General features: G+C 46.1%; 1 protein-coding gene across 2 annotated transcripts in view; it reads left to right on the top strand.

The window, feature by feature from the left end:
• The first annotated feature begins 3,688 nt into the window (after positions 1-3,688).
• LOC102453058 (two pore channel protein 2-like) overlaps positions 3,689-22,079 on the top strand; it is a 28,337-nt gene continuing 9,946 nt past the window's right edge. The window contains exons 1-10 of one of the 2 annotated variants that reach the window (XM_089777562.1): positions 3,689-4,042; positions 6,961-7,043; positions 11,682-11,796; positions 13,334-13,462; positions 13,894-14,010; positions 15,292-15,410; positions 16,123-16,224; positions 17,297-17,423; positions 18,725-18,926; positions 20,011-20,155. In XM_089777562.1, the coding sequence (XP_089633688.1) occupies positions 4,004-4,042; positions 6,961-7,043; positions 11,682-11,796; positions 13,334-13,462; positions 13,894-14,010; positions 15,292-15,410; positions 16,123-16,224; positions 17,297-17,423; positions 18,725-18,926; positions 20,011-20,155 (1,178 nt within the window). In that variant the 5' untranslated portion in view covers positions 3,689-4,003. The remainder of the gene's footprint in view (positions 4,043-6,960; positions 7,044-11,681; positions 11,797-13,333; positions 13,463-13,893; positions 14,011-15,291; positions 15,411-16,122; positions 16,225-17,296; positions 17,424-18,724; positions 18,927-20,010; positions 20,156-22,079) is intronic. The other variant, XM_075925803.2, reaches the window with a different exon arrangement.

The following is a 22,079-nucleotide window of genomic DNA, read 5'->3' on the forward strand; positions in this document are numbered from 1 at the left end:
AAATTCGTGGGGGGGGGGGGGTTGAATGTCTTGCTCCCCATGGATCTTGAGAGCAACTGCTTTGGCAAGTGCATCCTGCTGCAGAGCCCTGGAGCAAGCTGCAGCTCTTAGTGCGGCTGTATCAGGCTCTCTGCAAATTCAGGCAGACACCACTGCATCCCTCCCACCGGAGTCACCTTGTCACACCAGGGAGCTAGAACTGTAGTTTTTTAAAAACAATATTTCACCCCTGTTTTCAAACCCAACATGCAGCTCAAGGTCTAGTAACACTACACATGTAACACATAAGTAAATCTGGATTACTTCCAAGGTGAGCATCCTTCATTGCATCAAATGGCCTTTTTCCTTTAGATAGCACATGCACGGTGAAGGCAACTGCTTTCTAATTGGCTGTTGCTTGGTCTACCTAAGAAACAGGATGGGCCACATTCTTCATTGGTGTAATTCCAATAAGTGTAATGGAGCGAGCAATCTGTTTTAATGTCTGCAGAGGATTATAGCAACACCTGTGATTGATGGGATGCAACTGTCATTTTTGACATGTCAGCTTCACAATGTAAGGTTCTCCTTAGACTCTAGGCTGCTTTTGGATGGAAGGATGCTCAGACCAGCTGGGCCATGGCCAAAAGCACATTTTCTTATGGATATGACCTCCTTTTCAGATGTGGTGCTACTATTACTCACACATTTCACTAGCTTCCAGAGCCAGCTTGGGACAGGTAAGGATTCTACCTGCATGGCCAGAAAGTCTCCCACTCCCTGCATTCACACTGTTAGTCACTTTTCACACATTTGGACACTTTCTATAATGTGGGAATTCTTTGGCTGGTAGAATTTTCTGTTTCCTTCCCTGAGAGTTTTAGATTGTGCCTGAATCCATGCCATGGGGTAAACAGACAGGAGGAGGACTTGCTGGATCAGTAAGGGCAACGCAGAGTAGATGGCACATCTGGCAGAGGTGTTGGAAGGTAGCGGTGCTGACGGGGTGGGTTAGGAACTTTTTTAAAAAGAATATGTTCTTAATGTTTTCTCATAGGCAGTGCACCTGCCTTGTCCATTTAGAATGTAAACCTTTGGGGAAGGGATTATGTATTTGTATAGATGTAGACATTTTGGATGCTGCAGCAATACTATACATGGGGACATACTGCACTGTCAGGTTCACCTGTGATACCTGCTTTCACGTGTCAGCAAAGAGTATCAGAGATGGTGTCCAAAAAGAGTGAGTGGACTGAATGAGTGGCCCTTCATCTCAGTGGGCTACTACCTGCAGCTTGTGGACCCATGTTTGCCCCCTCCCCCATGTAGCTCTCAAACACTGGGACACAAGAGCCACACACTTTCTACTCCTCCCTGTCCCTCGCAGTGCTTTTGGAGTGCCATGAATCCTCTGATTCACGCTCCATCCTGGATCCTCCCCAGGGTGGGGAACCAATATGGATGGAGCACAAATCAGCAGATCTGTGGCACTCCAAAAGTCCTGGGAGGGAGAGGGAAGAGTAGGTAGTCTGGAGCTCCAGTGTCCCAGTATGCAAGAGGGATATGGGGGAGTGGAGCAAACAAGGGGGTCTGCGGGCCACAGGTGAAGCCCCAGTGGACTGCTTGTGGCCCGTGGGCTGCAGGTTGCCTACCACAGCTTTAGAGTAAACATAATTTTTAGGCCAAATCTTCTGAACCAAAGTTATAGAAGATTAAAAAAATGGGTTTGATAAAGGAAACTGGCTACAACCTTAAGTATAGAGCATCTGCCACCTCTGTGCAATACCAGACCTCTCCAGACAGCTGAATCCAGAGACTCCCAACATCTGGGAAAGTTCAGATTTGTTTTCAAACTTTGCGGCTTGGGCACATCTCTTAGCTAAATATTGTCAATGGGGGAAGGGAATGAGAAACCTATTAAGGCATAATGAGGCTGCTCATTATGCAGTGTTTTGTTTTGCATTTACTATGTCTCAGACCCTGTATTATCGCAGTCCCTGCAAAGAGAAATGCTTTCTCAGCAGACCAACGGCATAGACTGCTTATGGAAATACCAAACGTGCACAGAAATGGGGGTGGAGGGAGGGAAACTTCTCACTGCAAGCTGAGCTTCCTTTTCCTTTCTGCTGACACCACGCTGGCAGAGGGGCCTTCCTAAGAGGAAGGGAGAGCTGAAAGCAGGAACAGATTAAGCCTGAATTTGATGCAGCTCTACCACAAACTCAAGACAGCAAATCACTGCATCCTTTTCCTCTGGATTTGGTGCAGTCCATGTCAATAACACCAAGGCTGTGTCTAGACTGGCAAATTTTTCCACAAAAGCAGCTGCTTTTGCGAAAAAACTTGCCAGCTGTCTACACTGGCAGCTTGAATTTCCGCAAGAACACTGACGATCTCATGTAAGATTGTCAGTGTTCTTGTCTCATGTCAACAAATCAGCACATCTGACCATCACCTAGCCCATGCATGTGGCAAGTATAGTAAGTTTATAGTTTAAGGCCAGAAGGCACAAGTGTGATAATTGTATTTGCGTAACACAGGCCCCAGAGTCTCAGCCAGTAATTCCTGCATGAAGCCCATCATTTCTGTTTGAGCTTTAACCTGTCTTTTAGAAAGTACCCAGTGTTGATTTGAGGATCCAAGGGCTTGAGAATCCAGCACACCCTTTGGGGAATTGTTCTAATAGTTTAATTACTCTCACAGTGAGATGTTTGTACCATATTTCTACTCTGAATTTCTCTCATTTTAGCTTCCACCCACAGGACTTCATTATACCTTTTCCACTAGAGTATTCTGATACCAGATTTCGGCTCCCATTTAGGTCCTTCTAGACCACAACCAAGTCACTTTTTAAGCTTTTCTTGGACAAACTAAATACATTGAGCCCTGTTAATCTGTCGCTGTAAAACAAGTTTCCCAGACCTCAAGTTATTTCATGTAGCATTTATATAGTAGCATGATAATATTTTCTGTCCCTTTCCTTGTGGTTCCTTACATAGTCACTGCTGCACATTGAGCTGATGTTTTCAGAAAACCATCCAGCATGATTCTTTTAGTCCACATGATTTTCTATGTATTGGTGCAATTCTGTGTTCCAATGCGTATTACTTAGCACTTATCAACATTGAATTGTATCTGCAGTTTCATTGCCTGGTCACTCAATTTAGTGAGCACCTGTTGTAACTCTTTGAAGTCAGCTTTGTGGGGATAGCCCACAAAATCTCATGATTCTACATACTTCTGTTAGTTTCTAAGGTACCAGAGGACTAATCTTTGAGTAGTTTAGTATTATCTGCAAATTTTACATCCTCCCACTTTCCTCCCTTTCCAGATGATTCATGAGTATGTTGACCAGAACCCATACCTGTACAGGTGTTTGGGGGATCCTGTTATTTGCCAATTTCCAGGGTGAAATGTGACCATTTATTCCTATCCTTTTGTTTCCTATCTTTTAATCAGTTACAGAACTCTGAGAGGATCTTCCATCTAATCCCATGAGTTCTTACTTGCTTGAAAATCAAGATGATTTGATAGGGGAGCTGTCAAAGGTTTTCTGGAAGTCAAAGTACGCCACACCCAGGCGATCAACTTTGTCCACGTGGTTGTTGCCACTCTCAAAGCATTCCAGTCGAATAGTTGAAGCCTGATGTCCCTTTATAAAAGCCTTGCTGGCTTTCCCCCAACATGGCATGTGCATGTGTGGGTGTGATCATTCTGCCCTGGACTGTAGTTTCAACCAGTTGCCTGCTCCTGATGGGTGTCTGACCATCTGCAGAGCCCTTGTGGACACAGTCTCCTCCCCCGTCTGTCTGTCCGTCCCTGACTGCACCCCTCTGCCTGTGGCTGCAGTCTGCCCCCGTGCCCGTCCGTCTGTCTGCCCCCCGCCCGGCTTCCGAATAGCGCCCGGGGGCTGTTTCCGCTGCCCGGAGTCACGTGCGGGGGAGGTTAAAGCTCGCAGCGGGGCTCGCCCGGGATGGAGCTGGCGGAGCGCAGGACCCAGCCCTGAGCAGAGCCCGGACCGGCCATGGCCGCCGCCGCCCGGGACCCGCCGCTGGCGCACGAGGTATGGAGCCCACGGGCCGGGGACGGGTCCTCTCCGGGCTGGGCGCGCCCCCTCCCCGGCTGCTGCCGCCCGCTCCCTCCCCGCAGCTGGAGGGGGCGGCCCGGGCATGTCTGCGCCCCGGCCGTGCAGCGGGGGGCTCTGAGCGAGCCCCCAAAACTCCCCCGCAGAGCGAACCCGCCTCCGTCCGCTTCCATCTCTGGGGGAGCCGAGCCCGGCCGGAGGGAGAGGGCAGCAGCCGGCGCCCGGTAGGAAACGGGGCGGAGACCTCCGTGTAAGGAGGCAGTGGGACCCAGTGGCTAGAGCATTGGATTCCCCTTGGCTTGTTCCCCTGGCTCCCAAGGGTACGTGCGTGTGACCCCTCTGGGTGGGGATGATGTCCCAGTGTATTCACAATCAGTTGCTGGACTCTCCTCCCTATGCTAGCTCTCACATGCTTAGTTCACTTTTTTTGATTGTATCACTTTGGTCTATGTGGTTGTGCCAATTTTCTTCCACATATTGATCTGAGGCAGTGGGTCTGGCCCACGAAAGCTCATCCCCTCATAAACCATCTTGTTAGTCTTTAAAGTGCTGCATAGTCCTGTCTTTTGTTTCAGCTAGACCAGACTAACGCGGCTGCGTCTCTATCACCGCTTAGTTTCAGTACCTGTGCGGCGAAACCACACTAGCTGGGCTCAGCTTGCAGGACACGGGGCCCTTGGCGGCTGGGTTGCGTTGTAAGCCCTGATGCTGCCACTTTTCTGCTGCAGAGTCTGAGCTAGCTCCTGTGGGCTTGGGCTTGTCTCCAAGAGCTGCTGTGGTGCCCAAGACTGCAGTGTAGACTCTACCTGTAGTGTAGCTGGTATCTTGACCATCGTCTGTCTTCTCTGTCGTGTGAGCAGGCTAAACACGGTTACAGTCAGTGCAACTCAGCATGTCCGCACAGCAGTGCTTTTTCCGACACCGCTGCCTCAGTCTGTCCCTTTCTCCCCTGCCCCCTCTCAGAGGTGTTTGTATCCACCCCTGCTGAGAAACCTTGTAACTATTGCCTGTGTCCCTCAGCGGCTGCAGGAGGAGCAGTGTGTGTTGTATTTTAGAATGGCTTCCATTGTAGGGATGACTTGAGAGAAAATGGCTAAGCTCACTGCACGGCTGTTGATTTGTGGTCTTGTCTACTCATGGCCTGAGGGTTACGTTCCAGCCCTGGTCACAGGCAGGGTTGGGACACTGACCAGAGGCCTAGTTTCTAACCATGTGGCTGTTATACATGTGTGGACGCGAGCTATGCGGATATTCAGCCGTGTTACAAACTCATTCTGAAAAAACACACGGATAGAGCTGGTGGGTTTAAAGAGCATAGGCACAAAGAGCAGGTGTCCGGGAGCCAAGAAGTTTCTCTGGCATTGCTGCAATTCTTCACGAGATCCACTAGATGTCAATAGGTTCCTTTAAGCGGTCACTGGGGGTCTTCTAAGACCACTGCATTTTAATAATTAAGCCATGAAACTGCCCACAGTGTTCCCCGTGAAGTCCTCTTAGAAGACAGACTTGCAGACGTAGCCAAAACTTTCTCTTGCCCTCTGAACTAGAGAACCGGCGTTGTTGCTCCTCCATGCCACATTAACAAGGTAGATTATTAAATACCAGCCTCCGTTGCCAAAGTGCAAGCTGCCTGCCTGACTTTTTTTCCCCTTATTTAAAAGGGAACCAGGATGCTATTGAGCTAAATAAATTCATTATGGAGCTACTCCATTTGTGCATTACATACTTAAGCTGCAATCTGTTTTCTTTGAGAAGAGCATAAGTAAATCATCCTCCCCCGCCCCCAAGTCATTCATAGAATGACTTAATTGACTAAAGTGGTTACTGTGTTGTAAATGGTGTGTATCTGGTACAGTCTCAGTGTGATGATAGGATGGTGATTTACATATTACAGGCAGTCCCCGGGTTATGTACAAGATAGGGACTGTAGGTTTGTTCTTAAGTTGAATTTGTATGTAAGTCGGAACTGGTACATATAGTAGGGGAAACTCTAGACAAACATTTCTCCAGAGCTCAGTTTTATTCTCCCACACCTCCCTTCCCTCAGTCCTTTATTCTCAAGCTGAGGTGTCCGCTGAGAGAAGCCGCTCCGCGTCTCCCTGGTCTGCTGGGGGGGGGGGGGCGCTAGCTTCGCGTCTCCCTGGTCTGCTGGGGAGAAGCAGCTAGTGCGGGGTTGCCTCATCCCGTTTGTAAGTAGGGATCCGATGTAAGTTGGATCCATGTAACCCGGGGACTGCCTATACTAGGACCCAGAATTCAGACATCTGGAATCTGAAATAGAATTGCAGGACACCTAGGTGTCTCATCCCTTTGAGAGTTCCGCTATGCTTCCCTCATCAGAGTACTGCTAGAAATGCTTAGCAGTTGGATACAAAAGAAAGAAAACGATACAACGTCATGCTCTGCTCTGCATGTAGGAGATTGGCAGAAGTGCTGTGTGCACACAGCACTTCCCCAGTGATGTACTTCTGAAGTTATTAGGCAGTTAGTAGCATCAGGAGGTGGTGCCCAAACCTCTCCTTGCATTGTGTATTTCTAGCTATTTAAAATATATAGTAAATCACTTGATAGCTTTTTGGTTCAGTTTTTTTAGATCTGTAGTAAACTTTGGGTTTCTCTTCCAATACGAATAGGGTGAGGAGAAGGTGGTATGTTTGCTTGTGTGTTCATAAATTGGAATATCTTGTTATGACATGCATGTCATGAAGTCTCTTTGTAGCACTATTATTCAGAGTACCATTTTATATTCATCTTCACCTAAATGGAATATCTCAGGGTAGAAAAATGCTTCCTTGGCAGGTATTTTTGGAATTGCCTCGTTACATGTAAGAGTTTCAGATTCTGACTGACTTAAACTTATGTCCTTTTCTCCTTCCTCTTCCACCCAAACTCAACAGGACCTTCTCCTGGCTGCAGCTTATGTGTATGATGCTCAGTATAATAGAAACATTCCATTTGAAACCTCACCACAAGCGGTCAGGTAAGAAAACAAGCTAACATCCAGTTCAACAGTATTCTGTGGGAAGAATTAAAATATCTAACTGGGAAATGTTTTCACTGAATTGGGGTACAGGGGATACTTGATATCAAGAGAACTTGGTTTTAAATCAAGTTAACTTATTCACCAACACTTGTTTAGACACATGTTGAATCTAACAAAGAACATGGGCCATGCTTACATGACGGGGGATTCTATCCTCAAGATTTTGAGGGGGGGGAAAAAATTAATCCAAGGAACCAGGGCCATCCTTAGGATTTATAGGACCCTACTTAGTATTATAAAACAAACATTGGTTTGTTTGTTTTTTGAGATGTGATTTAAAAAAAAAAATGATTTTCAGCAATATACTAATGCAGTGTTTCCCAAATGGTGTTCTGAGGAACCCCAGGGTTCTGTGAAGTGTAAATAAGGATTCAGCGAGAAAATTCCCTTACAATAACACTCTAAGAATTTTTTGTACACCTTAAATGTGATTTTTTTTTTTTTTTTTTAAATATGTGCAATTAAACTAAATGTTGGTCTCATGACCTTGTTCAGCATTTGTTTATTATTATCCTTACTCATTTGTGGTCTACTTTTTTTGGCTCCATATATAAAACTGCTATATGGGGTTCTGCAAAATTCTTTCAAGTTTAAAAGGGTTCTGTGGCCAAATAAAATTGGGGAAACACTAAACATTTCACTAGTGCAAACTAAGGTCCTGTAAACTAACACTGCGAATTCAGAAACTGATAGTATATACCTGGGGTTGGTAAGTGCCTGTAAACGGCTTCATTACCACTTGCATGGCTTTCACAGGCTCCATGTGCTGCTAATAGGTCTGGCAGACTTTTTCAGTTAAGTTAACTAAATCCTCTCCAGAGGAAGAGGCAGGTGGGTAGACATTAAGACCGGCGGTGTCCCAAATTTTCAGGTGCCCTACGCAGCTGCGTATTCTGTGTATGGGTAAGGATGGCCCTGCAAGGAACCAAAGGACACAAAGAATAAATTCTTAAGTTGCTTGTACACCAGTACTAACAGCTGTGTAACAAATAAGATGAATTGGAATGACTTATGTGCATAAATTCCATCTAGCTTGGAATTTTAAAACCAATGCTCCTAGCATATTGAGGCAGGCTCAGGTGGGCAAAAGGGATGGGGAAGTGGCACTCTACATCAAAAAGTGCTCCCTCTTTGAGTCATTGTTAACTCTGAAGAAAATGATCTTTCTTCCATATTCATTAATGTCCATGATCATGGGACCCTTCAGCTTGTGTAACATGCGCTGGGGGGTTCGTGCTGCCTGCACTAAAGCATCCTTGGAATTTCTAAACATAAGAGAAGACCAGTTTCCTGTTTCAAAAATTGTTGCAGCCAATGTAGGATGAGATCTAATATAGAATTCCCCTAATGGATTAAGAGCAATTGATCGCAGAACTAAAGATTTATGGTAATAGGTACAAGTGATCATGACTGATCATATTTTATTGTGTAGAAGCAGAATCCAGTCCAGATTAGTAAAAGATGCACCAAATCAACATGGGTTTAAGGAAAATAAATCCTGTCACTCGATATAAAATATATCTTTTTATGATACTAGTAGATAAAGGTAATAGTGTTTGATTGTAGTAGATGTAATAGTGTTTGATTGTAGTAGACGTCTGAGGCATGTGACAAAAAAAAGGCATATGCCTCAGAGACATCTACTACAATCAAACACTATTACCTTTATCTACCAGTATCATAAAAGGATGAGTCCCAAAATGCGACTCCGCATGGGGAATCCTCATCAAGCGGCTGTGCTTTCATTTGAGGCCTGGCAGGGACATGTGCGAAATACAGTAGGGCCAAGAACTTTTATTAATGAGCTGGAAGGAAAAACTAAATCACCGATAAAGGTTGGAGATGATCCCAATGTTGGGATCCCTAAATAACAAAGACAACAGGTCATTGATTCAGAACAGTCTGGATTGCTTGGCATATTGGGTGTAAGCAAGAACTATGCATTTTAATACAGCTTGATATAAACATCCGTATCTTCACCCTGAGACTGACACAAATTTTGGGGCTATGGAAAATCAGCTGAACTTGAACGTGCTGTGACACTGGTCAAAAGGACTAATATGAGTCTTTGTGGCCCCCCTTCCCCGCCCCTCGTTTACTCAGCCCAGGTTAGAGTGAGGAGATTGTTTTCCTTGATAGTAAAATATGGATCGGTAACTGTTGGCAGCGTGCAGCCTTCCCTGCGCGGGATCCCGTTTGCCAGCCCAGCAGGTGTGCGGGGAACCCTCTAAGAGCCCAGCTGCCAGGGACCCACTTCCTGAGGGCTGTAAAGCACTCCCTGCAGGCACAGGGTGTGGGGAAGTCTGGGCCTGGTCTGGTGGAGCAGCCCACCCCAGCCAGGGTCGTGGGGAGAAGGATTCTGAGCCTACAGTCACCTGCTGCTGAAATGCTTCTGCTTTGGGCTGTGGGAAGAGCTGTTCTGCAGGGGAGGCTACCCTGCTGCTTCTGGGGGCTCAGTCTCCTTGCGGCCTGGCTCTGGACTGCAGCATCCCTCGCACTCAAGTGTTTGGGGGCATTGGCCATGCCGTGCAGCCCCAATGTCAGCGCTGCATGAACCCTTCCCCTTGCCTTAACTTCCAGCAACTGTAACAAAACAAAAAAAAGCAAAAGTTAAAAACCAGGAGGGCATCTTAAATAGAAGTCTACATGGTCAAAATTGGGATGGAGTAAACATTTGAATTCTGCCAGTGTTTTTGCCCTTCCCTTCCACCACGCGCTCTCGCCGTAGTGAGGTGAAATTGTAGTTCTCCTTTTGCTGGAGAAATCTTCAGAGAACCGATGTGGGACAGCAGCATCTCGCTGCCACAGGGGAGAAGCTGCAGGTTTCCCATCGCTTCCAGGGAATGGGAGGTGACGCTGACACTTTGACAAGTCTTTCCTTCCAATTAGTCAATGAATTTGCCAAATAGCTCTTAACCAAACCAAAAGTCTGTGCCTCAGCCTTTCAGTGACCAGCTTTTTTGTTAAAGATGAACACAGTAGCTGAGAGCACTAATTTTATTAGTATTCAAGAATTAAGGGAGGAAAATAGTCCTTCCTTTTTTAAACCTCAAGCAAATAAATTTATTTGGTCTATACTCAAATACTCATTGCTTGCATTAAAACACCAAGACCTCCTAGTCCGTTAATTATTTTATTCTGGCCAGCCCTGTTTCTCTCTAGCTGACATTTATCCAGTGGTGGTTTGTGTGTTTAGGACCATAAAAAACATTTTTGAAGACTGCAGCCACAAATATAGAACAAGCATCTGTCCGCCTTGGTGGCATTTTTAGAAGTGGTTCTTTCTGCCTTTCTCCCTTCCCTGGATAAAAGAAGGCAAGCAGTGTAGCACTTTGTATCGCTAGAAAAATCTTAAGAAGCTTTATAGTTCAAAGAACAGTGACTGACACACAATGCTCAGTCGTATTTGTTGTTTTAACATGTTAATGGAAAAAACTGAAAGGTAAATGGTCTCTTATCCTGAGTCACCCTTATAAAAGCATGCCTGTGAAAGCTGGGCATTTCACACTAATAAACACAATCTTCTAGCTCCCAGGGTAAGGTGTGCTGCCAAAAGTTATGGAATGCTTTTCACAAGAGAAATCCCTGTCACATCTCAGGGGAGATGTTTTTGTGGAAAACCTGCAGCCAGTCAGAAAAGAAGTTGTAAAGCTAGTGTCAACAAAAATCCTTAATGAAGGGAAAATCTTCCTATTGCTTTTTAGCTCAGATCTTCAAAATGGCTTTGTCTCCAAAATCCAAGCTTGTTGTGTTTGCTGAGAAGTGACTGTAAAAATCTTCAGTCAAGGTCAAATGCAGAGTGAGCTGAGGCACTGCTGAGCTGTCCCGACTTAAGGACTATATCGGGCTCTTGGTGCATCCATACTCAGCCAACTGACCCAAGCTGTGTGTGGACGCACCAAGCTGAGATGGAGTTGCCCATCTCTCCTGGGGTACACTGCTATCTTCAACACTGGAGCAGAAGTAGCACACCGCTGTATACTTAAGTTGAGGAGCATGTGATCAGTACAGGGATGACACATCCTAAGGGGAAGGGCTAGTTATAAAGAAGAGGCAACTTTTTACCAACTTTGTGTTAATGCGTTTTTCTGAAACTGAATTGGAGAATAAGTGACTTTCCTTAAGAGGAATACAGTTTGAGTCTATCAGTGGTCTGAATAGTTGGGAAATATCCAATATACCCAAGAACTGGAGAAAGAACTTGGCTAAATGAACTAGCACACTCAGGATAGTGCGTTGTGTAAGAATCATCCCTGTATAATCTTGGCAAATAGCTAGTTTTGGGGACTTGAGTCTTTCTGAGGCCTTGCAAGATGTAGGTTGTATATGGTCCTGTTGTCTTTAGGTGGTCACAGGCAATGTTCCTCCTAATCTTTTTCCATCCATGGGCAGAACACATTTTATGATGTGCACTACAGCATGTGTGACTGTGCACCACCAGTAGAAACAAAAAAACCTAGTTGTGGGCTCTGCTAATCAGCTGGGTAGCATTTGAATTTCTCCTGATCAGCCACACAAGTGCACAGCTTCCATGCACTAGTGCCCTAACTGTTAATATCTGTCTTGCCTCGCCAGACTTTACAATCTCTATAACCACTGGGCTATGCAAGCAACTACCTACTTCTTCATCTTTGTAGACCTTTCCCTTGCTGTGTTTGAAGATCCTGCTGTGTACCCACTCCCTTTCTTGGTAAGTATTTGGGTAAAAGGGAGCAATAGCTTTGTCATGTTGATGGATGGAGGCAGCTCAAGCCATCTGTAATGTTCCTTTCTTCAAGAAGCTGGAGTATTTCTCTGCTTGTTTTCAGTAGGGGAAGTTACTGGATGTTTTTTAATAGTAATATCTGTGATGTCGGGTACTGCTGAATTAATCCAGTCTGCATGGGCGCATAGCAAATCTAAACCTCATGCAACCAAGGAATGACTTTCCCATTCAAGTGTGTGCAAGCCCTGTTAATGGTGATCCAAGCTGTGCATCCATCAACAATGCCGTGGACTGCCCCTCTCCACCACCAGTGCCAGGTTCATTACCGCGTGTGTTCACTTCCAGTAGTCTCACTGATTACCTCTTGAGATGCTTAGCCCACTGACAATATTATTATTTGTTGACTTCTGTGCACGGTGCTTGTAGATCGTATCAGGGAGGCAGTGTGGCTTAAGGCCCAGAACAACTGGCATTCCAGAGACCCGGGTTCTGTCCCAAGTTGGCCATTGCTGGGCAATCTTGGGGAAAGTCACTTCACTTCTCTGACTTTGGGCGTAATGGTCCTAGCTTCCTCCGTAAAGTGCTTTGAGCTCTGTGGATGAAAAGCTTGCTAGAAGAGGTAGGGCACTAGTTCCAGAACAGACTGCCAGAGCTTATGATAACAATGCAGCATGACAGTGTACCTGGACAGGCATCCCATCCCAAACGCCGTACATGTGAAAATCGACTAACTCGCTGAAGGATGTTATTCACAACTAAATTCCTACTCTTACCTGAGAAGCATGAAATAATGGTGGTTATCCTCTCATCAGTGACTTTTTATGGTGAGAGACTGCTCTAAAGAATAGAGCAATCTGCAGAAAACTGCAGTGAAAACCCATTGGACATGTCCTCCTTTCTGGGTATGTCTACATTGCAGAGTTTTTCTGGAAAAATGGGCATTTTTCCGGAAAAACCCTCTACACTTGCATCCACACTACAATTGTATTCTTTCGACAAAGTAGAAAAGGCAGGGTGTTTTCCGACAGCACTAAACCTCATTCTACGAGGAAGCTCTTCCAAAAGAGCTCTTTCAGAAAAGAGCAAGTGTGGACAGGGGAGAGGGGTTTTTCAAAAGAAGAGGCGTCCAGGAAATAACACAGGTGCCCTGGTGGCTACTCTGTCCCCAGCAATTTGAACTTAAATGTGAGAGTGTGTCCAATGAATGTGGACACGATCTTTCAAAATAGCACATTTGCTTTCTGTTGTGCTTTTGCTGTGCATATTCTCTCTTTCAAAAGAATTTTTCCGGAAGATCTCTTCCAGAAAAGCTTCTTCCAAAAGAAAACTGCAGTCTAGATATAGCCTCTGTTGCCTGGGACTGACTCTTCCTTCCATCTGGCTCTGTCTGAACTCTTCTGGTGGTAGGTGGAGAATAAGGCACTGAGGGGGAAGATATTGGGAGAGTTTAGCAATAAAGTTGTGGGGGGCAGGATTTGTCTTCTGTTTTTTAGGTTAAACTTCATTTGCTGCCTCTCTGCAGGCCACCTCGCTGGCTGAGGTATTGTGCCTTTTGGTATTCTTCGGACGACTGGTGCATTTTGCCAAAGTCACCCCTCGCAATGTGTTTTGGAAGGATACAAAGAATATCTGCATTGTAATAGCAATACTGGTGAGTTTCCCATGTGGTCGCTGTGGTTTGTGGGGAAGCTAGACCTGTAGGCTTGTTTTTATTGTCCTACTTCCACTTGCATTGTGAAAAGGCGTGTGTGACCTGATGGGACTGGCCAGCATCCAGGTCTACAAACAGCCTGTTTGTCCTGATGTGTCCCCAGCAAGTTAACAATCCGTTTCCCTGCTGATTTCCAACAGACCTGGTTTCTGAAATTGTTGAGAAAAGTATGCGGCAGGAACAAGTGTGTGTGTGTGTGTGTGTGTGTGTGTGTGTCATAACATGGTCTAGTCTACCGAAACTTCTATCTCCTGTCAGAAGACACTACCCCAAGAAGCATTTTAATTGTCAAACACTAGGGCTGCGTTAGTGAGTCTCCAGCAGTAAACCAAAGACTTTTCTGTGAATTGTTGCTGCTCTTTCTTCCACAGGGGACTTTAATTGACCTGATTATCTACGGGGCACTTAAAATCTCGAACATAAACAGTGTTAGATGGTCAAGAGTCCTGAGACCCGTTTTCTTAATAAACTTTGCAGAAAGTCACCAGGTAAGTCACGCCGACGGGTTGGGTGTCCTTTGGAAGTTGCATGCGAACATCTTGGAGTAGAGCATTTGCAGAATGGCTGGAAGATGGCCGTGCGGAAGACAGCCGTTGTAGCTCTTACACTGTGCCAAGACCCCTTGTGCTTACTTGAAGGGATGGTGGCTAGGCGTGTGCAGACACATCCCTCTTTCCCTTTGGTGTGAATCCAAACCGCTCCTAGCGCATCATTGCTAAGCTGATGTCCTGGTACCTGGCTGCGGCAGTGCATCGGGATTGTGACTGGTATCTGCTGTGCTGTGGGATGTGGGGTGCCTACCTCTCATTTCCTGCCAGGCAGGAAGAAAGTGACTCCTGTAGACAGCGGCTTGATGGCTTTGGAATAATGGAAATAATGGGGAAGTGCAAGGAACATCACAAATGACCCTTAATCTCCCTCTTTATCAGCAATAGGGGAAATCCTTCCCCCCTCATGAGGAGAGAGAGAGAGAGAGCTCCTCCTAGCTAGTCAGCGACCTACCTAATAACAGCCAGCTGTGGGAACAGGCTGGATTTTGGGGTCATAAGAAACCCTAGAACTTGGGACTGTGCTGTGTTTGGATTCTTAATTTCAGGTCATGTCCTAATTATTCTTCCCAGAATAATTAAAAAGTAGGAAAACAGTACAGTTAAAAAACAAGAAATAATAATTCCTCCTACAGATATACCCTCCAGATTTACCTTTAAACAATTTATAGAGTTAACAAATATATAATACTCACGTTAAGGAAGATAGAAGCATTGCTTAGATTCAGGAGATATTTTTTTTGTTTTGTTTCTCCTGTTTTGGATTTTTTCGTTGCAACTTACAATCAGTGTTGTTCCCCTTTCTGCGCTTACGTGCGGCAGCGAGATTCAGTGCCAGGGAGGGAGCCCTGGTTGATCAGACCTGGCTTTTTGGATTTGCAACCCATCTGCTCTTGGTCTGTTCCATCCAATCTTATACACCCTGTTTTGGGATTTCGGTATTCCTCCACTCGCCTGACAATTGCTGACGTTAGATTTTTGTGGTCTCATTCTGCCCTTTCAGAACTTTCGTCTGCTCCATTTGGGGTAATCAGCACTTTGAAGTGGAGTTTGCTGTGGTGTGCGGTTGATTGGGGGTGGGGGAGCTAGCTCTGTTTCTCTAAGCAGAACGCCTGTCTACCACTCTGCCTGACCATGAGGGGCTGAAAACTCTGTGGGGGGGGGGGGTCGTGGGAAACCTGGTGCAGCTTTGTTTCCAAAGGTTCCCCATTGCCTCGGCAGATCCGGAAAGTGTTCCGCAGCATACGCAACACGCTGCCAGAGATCACGTACGTCTTCCTGCTCTTCATGTTCAGCGTCCTCATGTTCTCCCTTATGGCTCTGAAGCTGTTTGGTGACAGGTGAGAGCGGTGTTCCTCTCTGGAGTTCCCTGGGTTGTGGGCTTTAAGTTTTGGATGCAAGAACATCTACCAGATCCTGTAGAGGACAAAATATGGCGGGGGAGGGGGTGTCAAGAACTGCTGAGAAATCAAGATTGTCCTTATCTGTGGGTACTTCGTATTCCTAAACAATAAGGTCTTAGGATATGACTGCCATGTCAACTGCTCAACTGCCACTCTGCAGTAATGATAGAGATGCAGCCGTATTAGTCTGATCTAGCTGAAACAAAAGACAGAACTATGTAGCACTTTAAAGACTAACAAGATGGTTTATTAGGTGATGGTCTGGCCCATGAAAGCTCCACTTCGTCAGATCAATTTGTGGAAGAAAATTGGCACGACCATATATACCGAAGTGATACAATCTAAAAAATGGACGCATGTGAAATTAACAAATCAGGTTTTAGAACAGAGTGGAGAGGGGGAGGGGAAGGTTAGTGTCTGTGAGGTAACGACGTTAGGGGTGATAATTGGGGAAGCTATCTTTGTAATGGGTGAGATTTTCTTCCACATTGATCTGAGGAAGTGAGTCTGGCCCACACAAGCTCATCATCTAATAAGCCATCTTGTTAGTCTTTAAAGTGCTGCATCGTCCTGTCTTTTGACTCTGCAATAACTGTGTGTCGGTGACTTGCTGTCTGTGTGTAACAGCATGGTGCCTCTTTCTTTTCAGAAATCTCCAGACAGTGGAAGGATCCCCATATTTTACTAACTACCTAGAAATTGTGTTTGATATGTATGTGCTGGTGACGACAGCCAACAGTCCTGACATCATGTAGGTACCCTGCACCGCCCATGCCGGGCAGTCTAGGCGGGGAAGTGCTCTCTGAGCAGCAGGGAAGCCCTGTATCGCTCGTAGAACTGGAGCGGCTGTCTTGGGCCTGCCCAGAGCTCACGGGAGCCGGAGGAGAGCAACCCCCCCAATCTGTTGCTATATTTGACATACAAGGATCTTTCTGTTTCCTGGATCCGAAATTGAACCCTTGTTGATGTCCAGGTGGTAAAGGCTGTTCAAATATTGCAAACAGCCCTGTACTTCGAAAAGCCTCCAGGTGCTGTGTGATCCCACTGGTGTGGACAGACCCTGCACTTGGGGAGGTGAAACATTTTTGCTTTGACAAGCCCCACACTCCGTAATCTGTACTGCAGGGGAACCATCGCCTCTTCCAGGCAGCACTCAAGCCCTGTTCATGGTTCTTTAGCCTTTAATTCAGAGTTGAATTTATCAGGGAGAGCATTTTCCTCTTCCCTCTCCCACTCCATCATTGCACAATAGCTTTAGGACAGAGACCTAAAGAGCACTGTGGCATGCAGTGCCCTCTGCTTTCCACCCCGGGGCCAGATTCTACACTCTCCACCGCATTAGCAGTTGTGTGTGAGCTTCTGTGGGGAGAATTTGGTGCAGAGCATGGGGCTTGTGCTTCTTGATGAATTTCAGACTGTGCTCAAATGCTGCATCCAGCGTTGTCTGTAAGGTGCATTGTACCCTGAAACCGCATATGGGAACAGTCCCTGAGGTTTTATTGTTCTGTATTGGGGTTTTCCAAACTTTTCAGCCATGGAGCCCCTGTGGGATCCTGAAAAATTGATGGAGCCCTTCAAACACTGTTTTTTGTTTTTTAATTCAATAGGTATCCAAATAGACAATGGTTTGGCATTGCATTTTTGTATCTTGTATAGGGTTTTTTTGAAAAAACAATAAGATCAAAAAATTAGTACCAAAATAACAGGGTCTTACAGCTGTCATTATTTTCTCGTGGAACCCTGGTACTCCACAGAGCACACACTACTGAATCTCTGCTCTCAGTCTAATATAAAGTTACTAAAGCCCCTCTCTCCCTGTCTAGGATACCAGCCTATGACATCAGTTGGCTGTATTCCCTGTTCTTCATAACCTATGTAGTAATCCACACCTACCTCTTCATGTCTGTCTTCCTGGCTGTTGTGTACAACAACTACAAGAAACATTTAAAGGTAACGTGTGTGGAGATCCGCATCTGCTAAACTCAGCATAGCAGTAATGTGACTCTGCCCATCCCTGGATGGAGCACTCTGCTTTACAAACGTCTTGTTTCCTCTTCTGGTCCTGCCCGTCTCAAGGGTGTTTGAATCTAATGCAGGCAGCTTTGGGGCGTGAATCTGGCTCCCAGTGCTAGGTCACCAAATCTGTCAGACAATAATTGGTGTGTGTGTGTTTGTTTGTTTGTGTCTGTCCTTTTTGGCACTAGAAAATGTCAGGTGGGGGTTGGGTTACCCAGTTTAGAACCCTACATACAGTACAGCTGTCAGATGCTGGTATTACCTTTATTGGGAGCCCTTGGACTGGGGCTGTACTGCAAAGTGTGTGTGTGTGTGTGTGTGTGTGTGTGTGTGTGTGTGTGTGTGTGTGTGGATTCTACAAGGAAAGGATCCTCCAGTCAACGTGTTGCAGCCAGCCACTCCTCCTTTAATCACTTGCTGATTCTGAACCATCCTGTGGAGCAACTCAGCGAGGTTTTCCTGTCACTTGATGGTTATACGTAGCATCCACCAGATCTTGGGGTGACTATAAGCCTGTCTAGTGCTTGCAATTAAAGGGCTAAAGCTGAGAGTTCCAGTGAACTTTCATAAAGAGACTAACTTCCCTCTTGTGCCTGGTCTCCTCCCAGATGCACTCACAGGAAACCACAAAACCTAACCCTGAGTGCAGCCTCCTGGGCAGACTGCCTTGTGGAGGTAGCTGCCACTTTCAGAGGCCTCCCTTGTTAGTGTTGATGTGACGCCTAAATCAGTTCCCTCCTCTTCTCCGACTTGCGGGCTTTCCGGTCTGGGATAAAACCTCTGATCTCCTCTCCATTCTGTCCATTACATGCCAATGCCCTTCCCCGCTCCACAACGGCACACTGTCCTCCAAGGCCTATTGTGAGCCAGGCAGACTCCGAGTCAGTGTCCCATGGGACCCCACTCTTGCAGTGAGCCTACCTGGATATGTTGAAAGTTTTTGATACTGAGCAAGAAATAGGGGCTTGTGATAACTCTGCAGTGAAGGGCAGGGCAGGACCTCCATGGTCGCCTGCTGCAACTGCTCAGTGTGCTAGATGTGTCACTCTAGAGCTGTTAGTCATTATGTTGGCCAGGAACTTTGCTCTTGGTGCATCTTCCTGAAAAGTCTTTGGCACTCTAGTATAGCAATCCAGGACTAAATATGGCATCCATGAATATTCCAAAGCTACATTAAGTGGGGGAGGGGAGGGAAATAAACTCTCCATGTGGCTGAAATCCATCGTTTTCCCCAGAATGAGATCTGCAAACTTGCTTACATGAAACGTCGCAAGATGGTTGAAGCCTTCAACATCCTAAAGGTCAAGGAGGGCCCAGAGTTTGTGGTTAAGGAAGCCCAGTGGAAGGAACTCGTCAAACGAGTGGCCCCAGATATCAGCACTTCTCATCGTGAGCTCCTGTTGAGAGTATCTGATGACGAACAAAAAGGCTATGTGGGTGAGTAGCAATCAACAGACCCGTGTTAGGGAGGGGTGACTGAAGTAGAGGAGAACCTCTTGATTAGATGGTGTCATCTGTATTTACAGTGTGCTGCATGTAACTAACTTGAAGCAAAGGCTGAAAATCTACCCATCCGGTTATTTGGCTTGGCATGAATTGACACTCAACCAGGCATATCCTGCTACCTCACTTATAAGCTTGCTGCAGGCTGTTTATTCCCTCCCCCCCCCCCCATGCTCGTGGGGTGGTTGTTGTGGTTTACTTTTTTGCTTCCATGTATGGAGTGTCTTGTAGAAGTTTGAATTGGAGGGCATAAAGATAAAGGCATGGAAACATCTCCAAAGATATTTGGCATTAAAAAAAAAAAAGTTCCTTTTCTTACAGATGAGGAAATCTGATGATCTTGAGCTAAAAAGCCAGGGTGGAAACTCTACTATGGCTAGGCATGACGATTGAACCCCAATGAAAGGGGTTCAAAAAATAACCTAATTGGGGAAGATTTCTTGCTGTGGGTTTTCTTGTGCCTTCCTCATGAGCATCTCATTCTACCCACTGCTAGAGAGGGAGCTCTCGTCGCATGCAATCTGGAAATTCCAGGTGTGCTTTCCAACGTTCTGCCTCCGTCTAGAAACGGGGATTACTAATGCCAGAATTTATTTCCAACAAACTTCACAATTGTAACCTGTTAAATAGAAGAATGTTAATGGATGGTAACCGCTCACCTGTGCATGTGTGAGGGGACCACTACGAGCTTGCCCAAAGATTGGCTGCCTAAACATGAGGCTTAAAACTTGGCAAGTAAGGAGTGAAAGGAGTCTTCCTGAGTCCTTTTCCCTCCCCTCCTCCCACTGTAAGCCTCTTTACTGCTTCATGCCACAGTGCCTCACGCAGGCTCCAAGGGCTCTTAGCGTGTTTGCCGGTAGTCTGGATGAAGGAAGTGCCCTTTTTGCCCAGGTGGACAAGTCCTGTGCGTCCTCTGTATTGCAGTGAGGCCAGGCGAAGTGCTGTATTTTTGCAAATGAGACCTGCCACCGCCGTACTAAGTAGGCAGGCTAACTGGCGCCTCTCCTGTCTGCTGCAGACAAAAAGTCTTTTGTGCGCCTGGCAGACCTTCTGAACATCCAGGTGATTGCGATGAAGATACAAGCCCACCCTCTGGAGAATTGGATGCCCCGTGTGTATAACTCTGCGGCGAGCCAATGCCTACGCAGCATGGTGAAACACAGGTAAGTCGGCCTCCTCCGTCCCATTACAATGAGCAGCTCCTAATTTTAAAGATGCTGCATCACCAGGATGGCAGTCTGGAAAATGCCAGCACTGCAAGTGGGGGGGAAGCACTCCGTCTTAGCCTAACTCTGCTCCTACCTGAGTCAATTGGATGCAGAGGGTACGCACGTCTCTCACCGTCAGTGTGGTGTGCAGTCGGCACACACCTCACTTCATGTGCCTTTGTTTTATGTGGGCATCGCTTAAGTAACACTAGTAGGAAAAACCGATGAGGATGGAAACCAGTGGAATCTGGCAACCTTGCGCATGGGCCGTATCCAGAACTGTGTGTACATGCTTGTCAAACGCACCCGCTCGCCTTTGGGGTAAAGGCTTGTAGATGGAAACACTGGCTGATGTAGGGCAGAGTTGACTCTTGTAACTGGATAACAGGGCAAGCAGGGTTGTGAGGCTTCCTTGGGGCATCTTGAACTATGTCACCTTGTTATCTCTCTGCCTCTAACACCAGCCGATTTCTTTGATGCAAACTGGGTAACACCTGCTCCCTGCTGCTCCCAGTTTACCAGACCCCACAGAGGACTCTGCCTGCCTTGACTTTGCCTCTTAGATTACACCTGTGTGTGGTGGGGGGGGGGGGGGGGAAGAGTCTCTAAAACATCCAGCCCCATTCTTGGACACTCAGAAATCACCAAATCCACTGTGCCTTTAGAGACCGCGTATACATCAGCTTGCTTGGTTTTAACCAGGAATTCACAATCTGCTTAATTTAACAGCACTGACTTTGTTCTGATAAAATAAATGTATTAACCAAGAATTGAAACGTGATGCTAAGCAAGACTAACGGACAGAAATGGTTACAAGTTAAACAGTGTTCTACAAATGCCTAACACTTAACGGACTACAATCCTTGACTTAAGGTTTAACTTTAGATAGGAAAAAGTGCCTATTCAGCATTACCCACCTGCATAGAATCATAGAATCATAGAATAATAGGACTGGAAGGGACCTCAAGAGGTCATCGAGTCCAGCCCCCCGCCCTCAAGGCAGGACCAAGCTCCACCTACACCATCCCTGACAGATGTCTATCTAACCTGTTCTTAAATATCTCCAGAGAGGGAGATTCCACCACCTCCCTTGGCAATTTATTCCAATATTTGACCACCCTGACAGTTAGGAATTTTTTCCTAATGTCCAATCTAAACCTCCCCTGCTGCACTTTAAGCCCATTACTCCTTGTCCTGTCCTCAGAAACCAAGAGGAACAAATTTTCTCCTTCCTCCTTGTGACACCCTTTTAGATATTTGAAAACCGCTATCATGTCCCCCCTTAATCTTCTTTTTTCCAAACTAAACAAGCCCAGTTCATGAAGCCTGGCTTCATAGGTCATGTTCTCTAGACCTTTAATCATTCTTGTCGCTCTTCTCTGCACCCTTTCCAATTTCTCCACATCTTTCTTGAAATGTGGCGCCCAGAACTGGACACAGTACTCCAGCTGAGGCCTAACTAGTTAAGAGTAGAGCGGCAGAATGACTTCACGAGTTTTGCTTACAACACACCTGTTGATACAACCTAGAATCATATTTGCTTTTTTTTGCAACAGCATCACACTGTTGACTCATATTCAACTTGTGGTCCACTATGACCCCTAGATCCCTTTCTGCCATGCTCCTTCCTAGACAGTCGCTTCCCATCTTGTATGTATGGAACTGATTGTTCCTTCCTAAGTGGAGCACTTTGCATTTCTCTTTATTAAACCTCATCCTGTTTACCTCTGACCATTTCTCTAACTTGCTAAGGTCATTTTGAATTATGTCCCTATCCTCCAAAGAAGTCGCAACCCCACCCAGTTTGGTATCATCTGCAAACTTAATAAGCGTACTCTCTATCCCAATATCTACATCATTGATGAAGATATTGAACAGT

This window comes from Pelodiscus sinensis, chromosome 3 (assembly GCF_052426305.1).
Source record: "Pelodiscus sinensis isolate ZL-2025 chromosome 3, ASM5242630v1, whole genome shotgun sequence".
In the NCBI taxonomy this organism is placed as follows: domain Eukaryota; kingdom Metazoa; phylum Chordata; order Testudines; family Trionychidae; genus Pelodiscus; species Pelodiscus sinensis.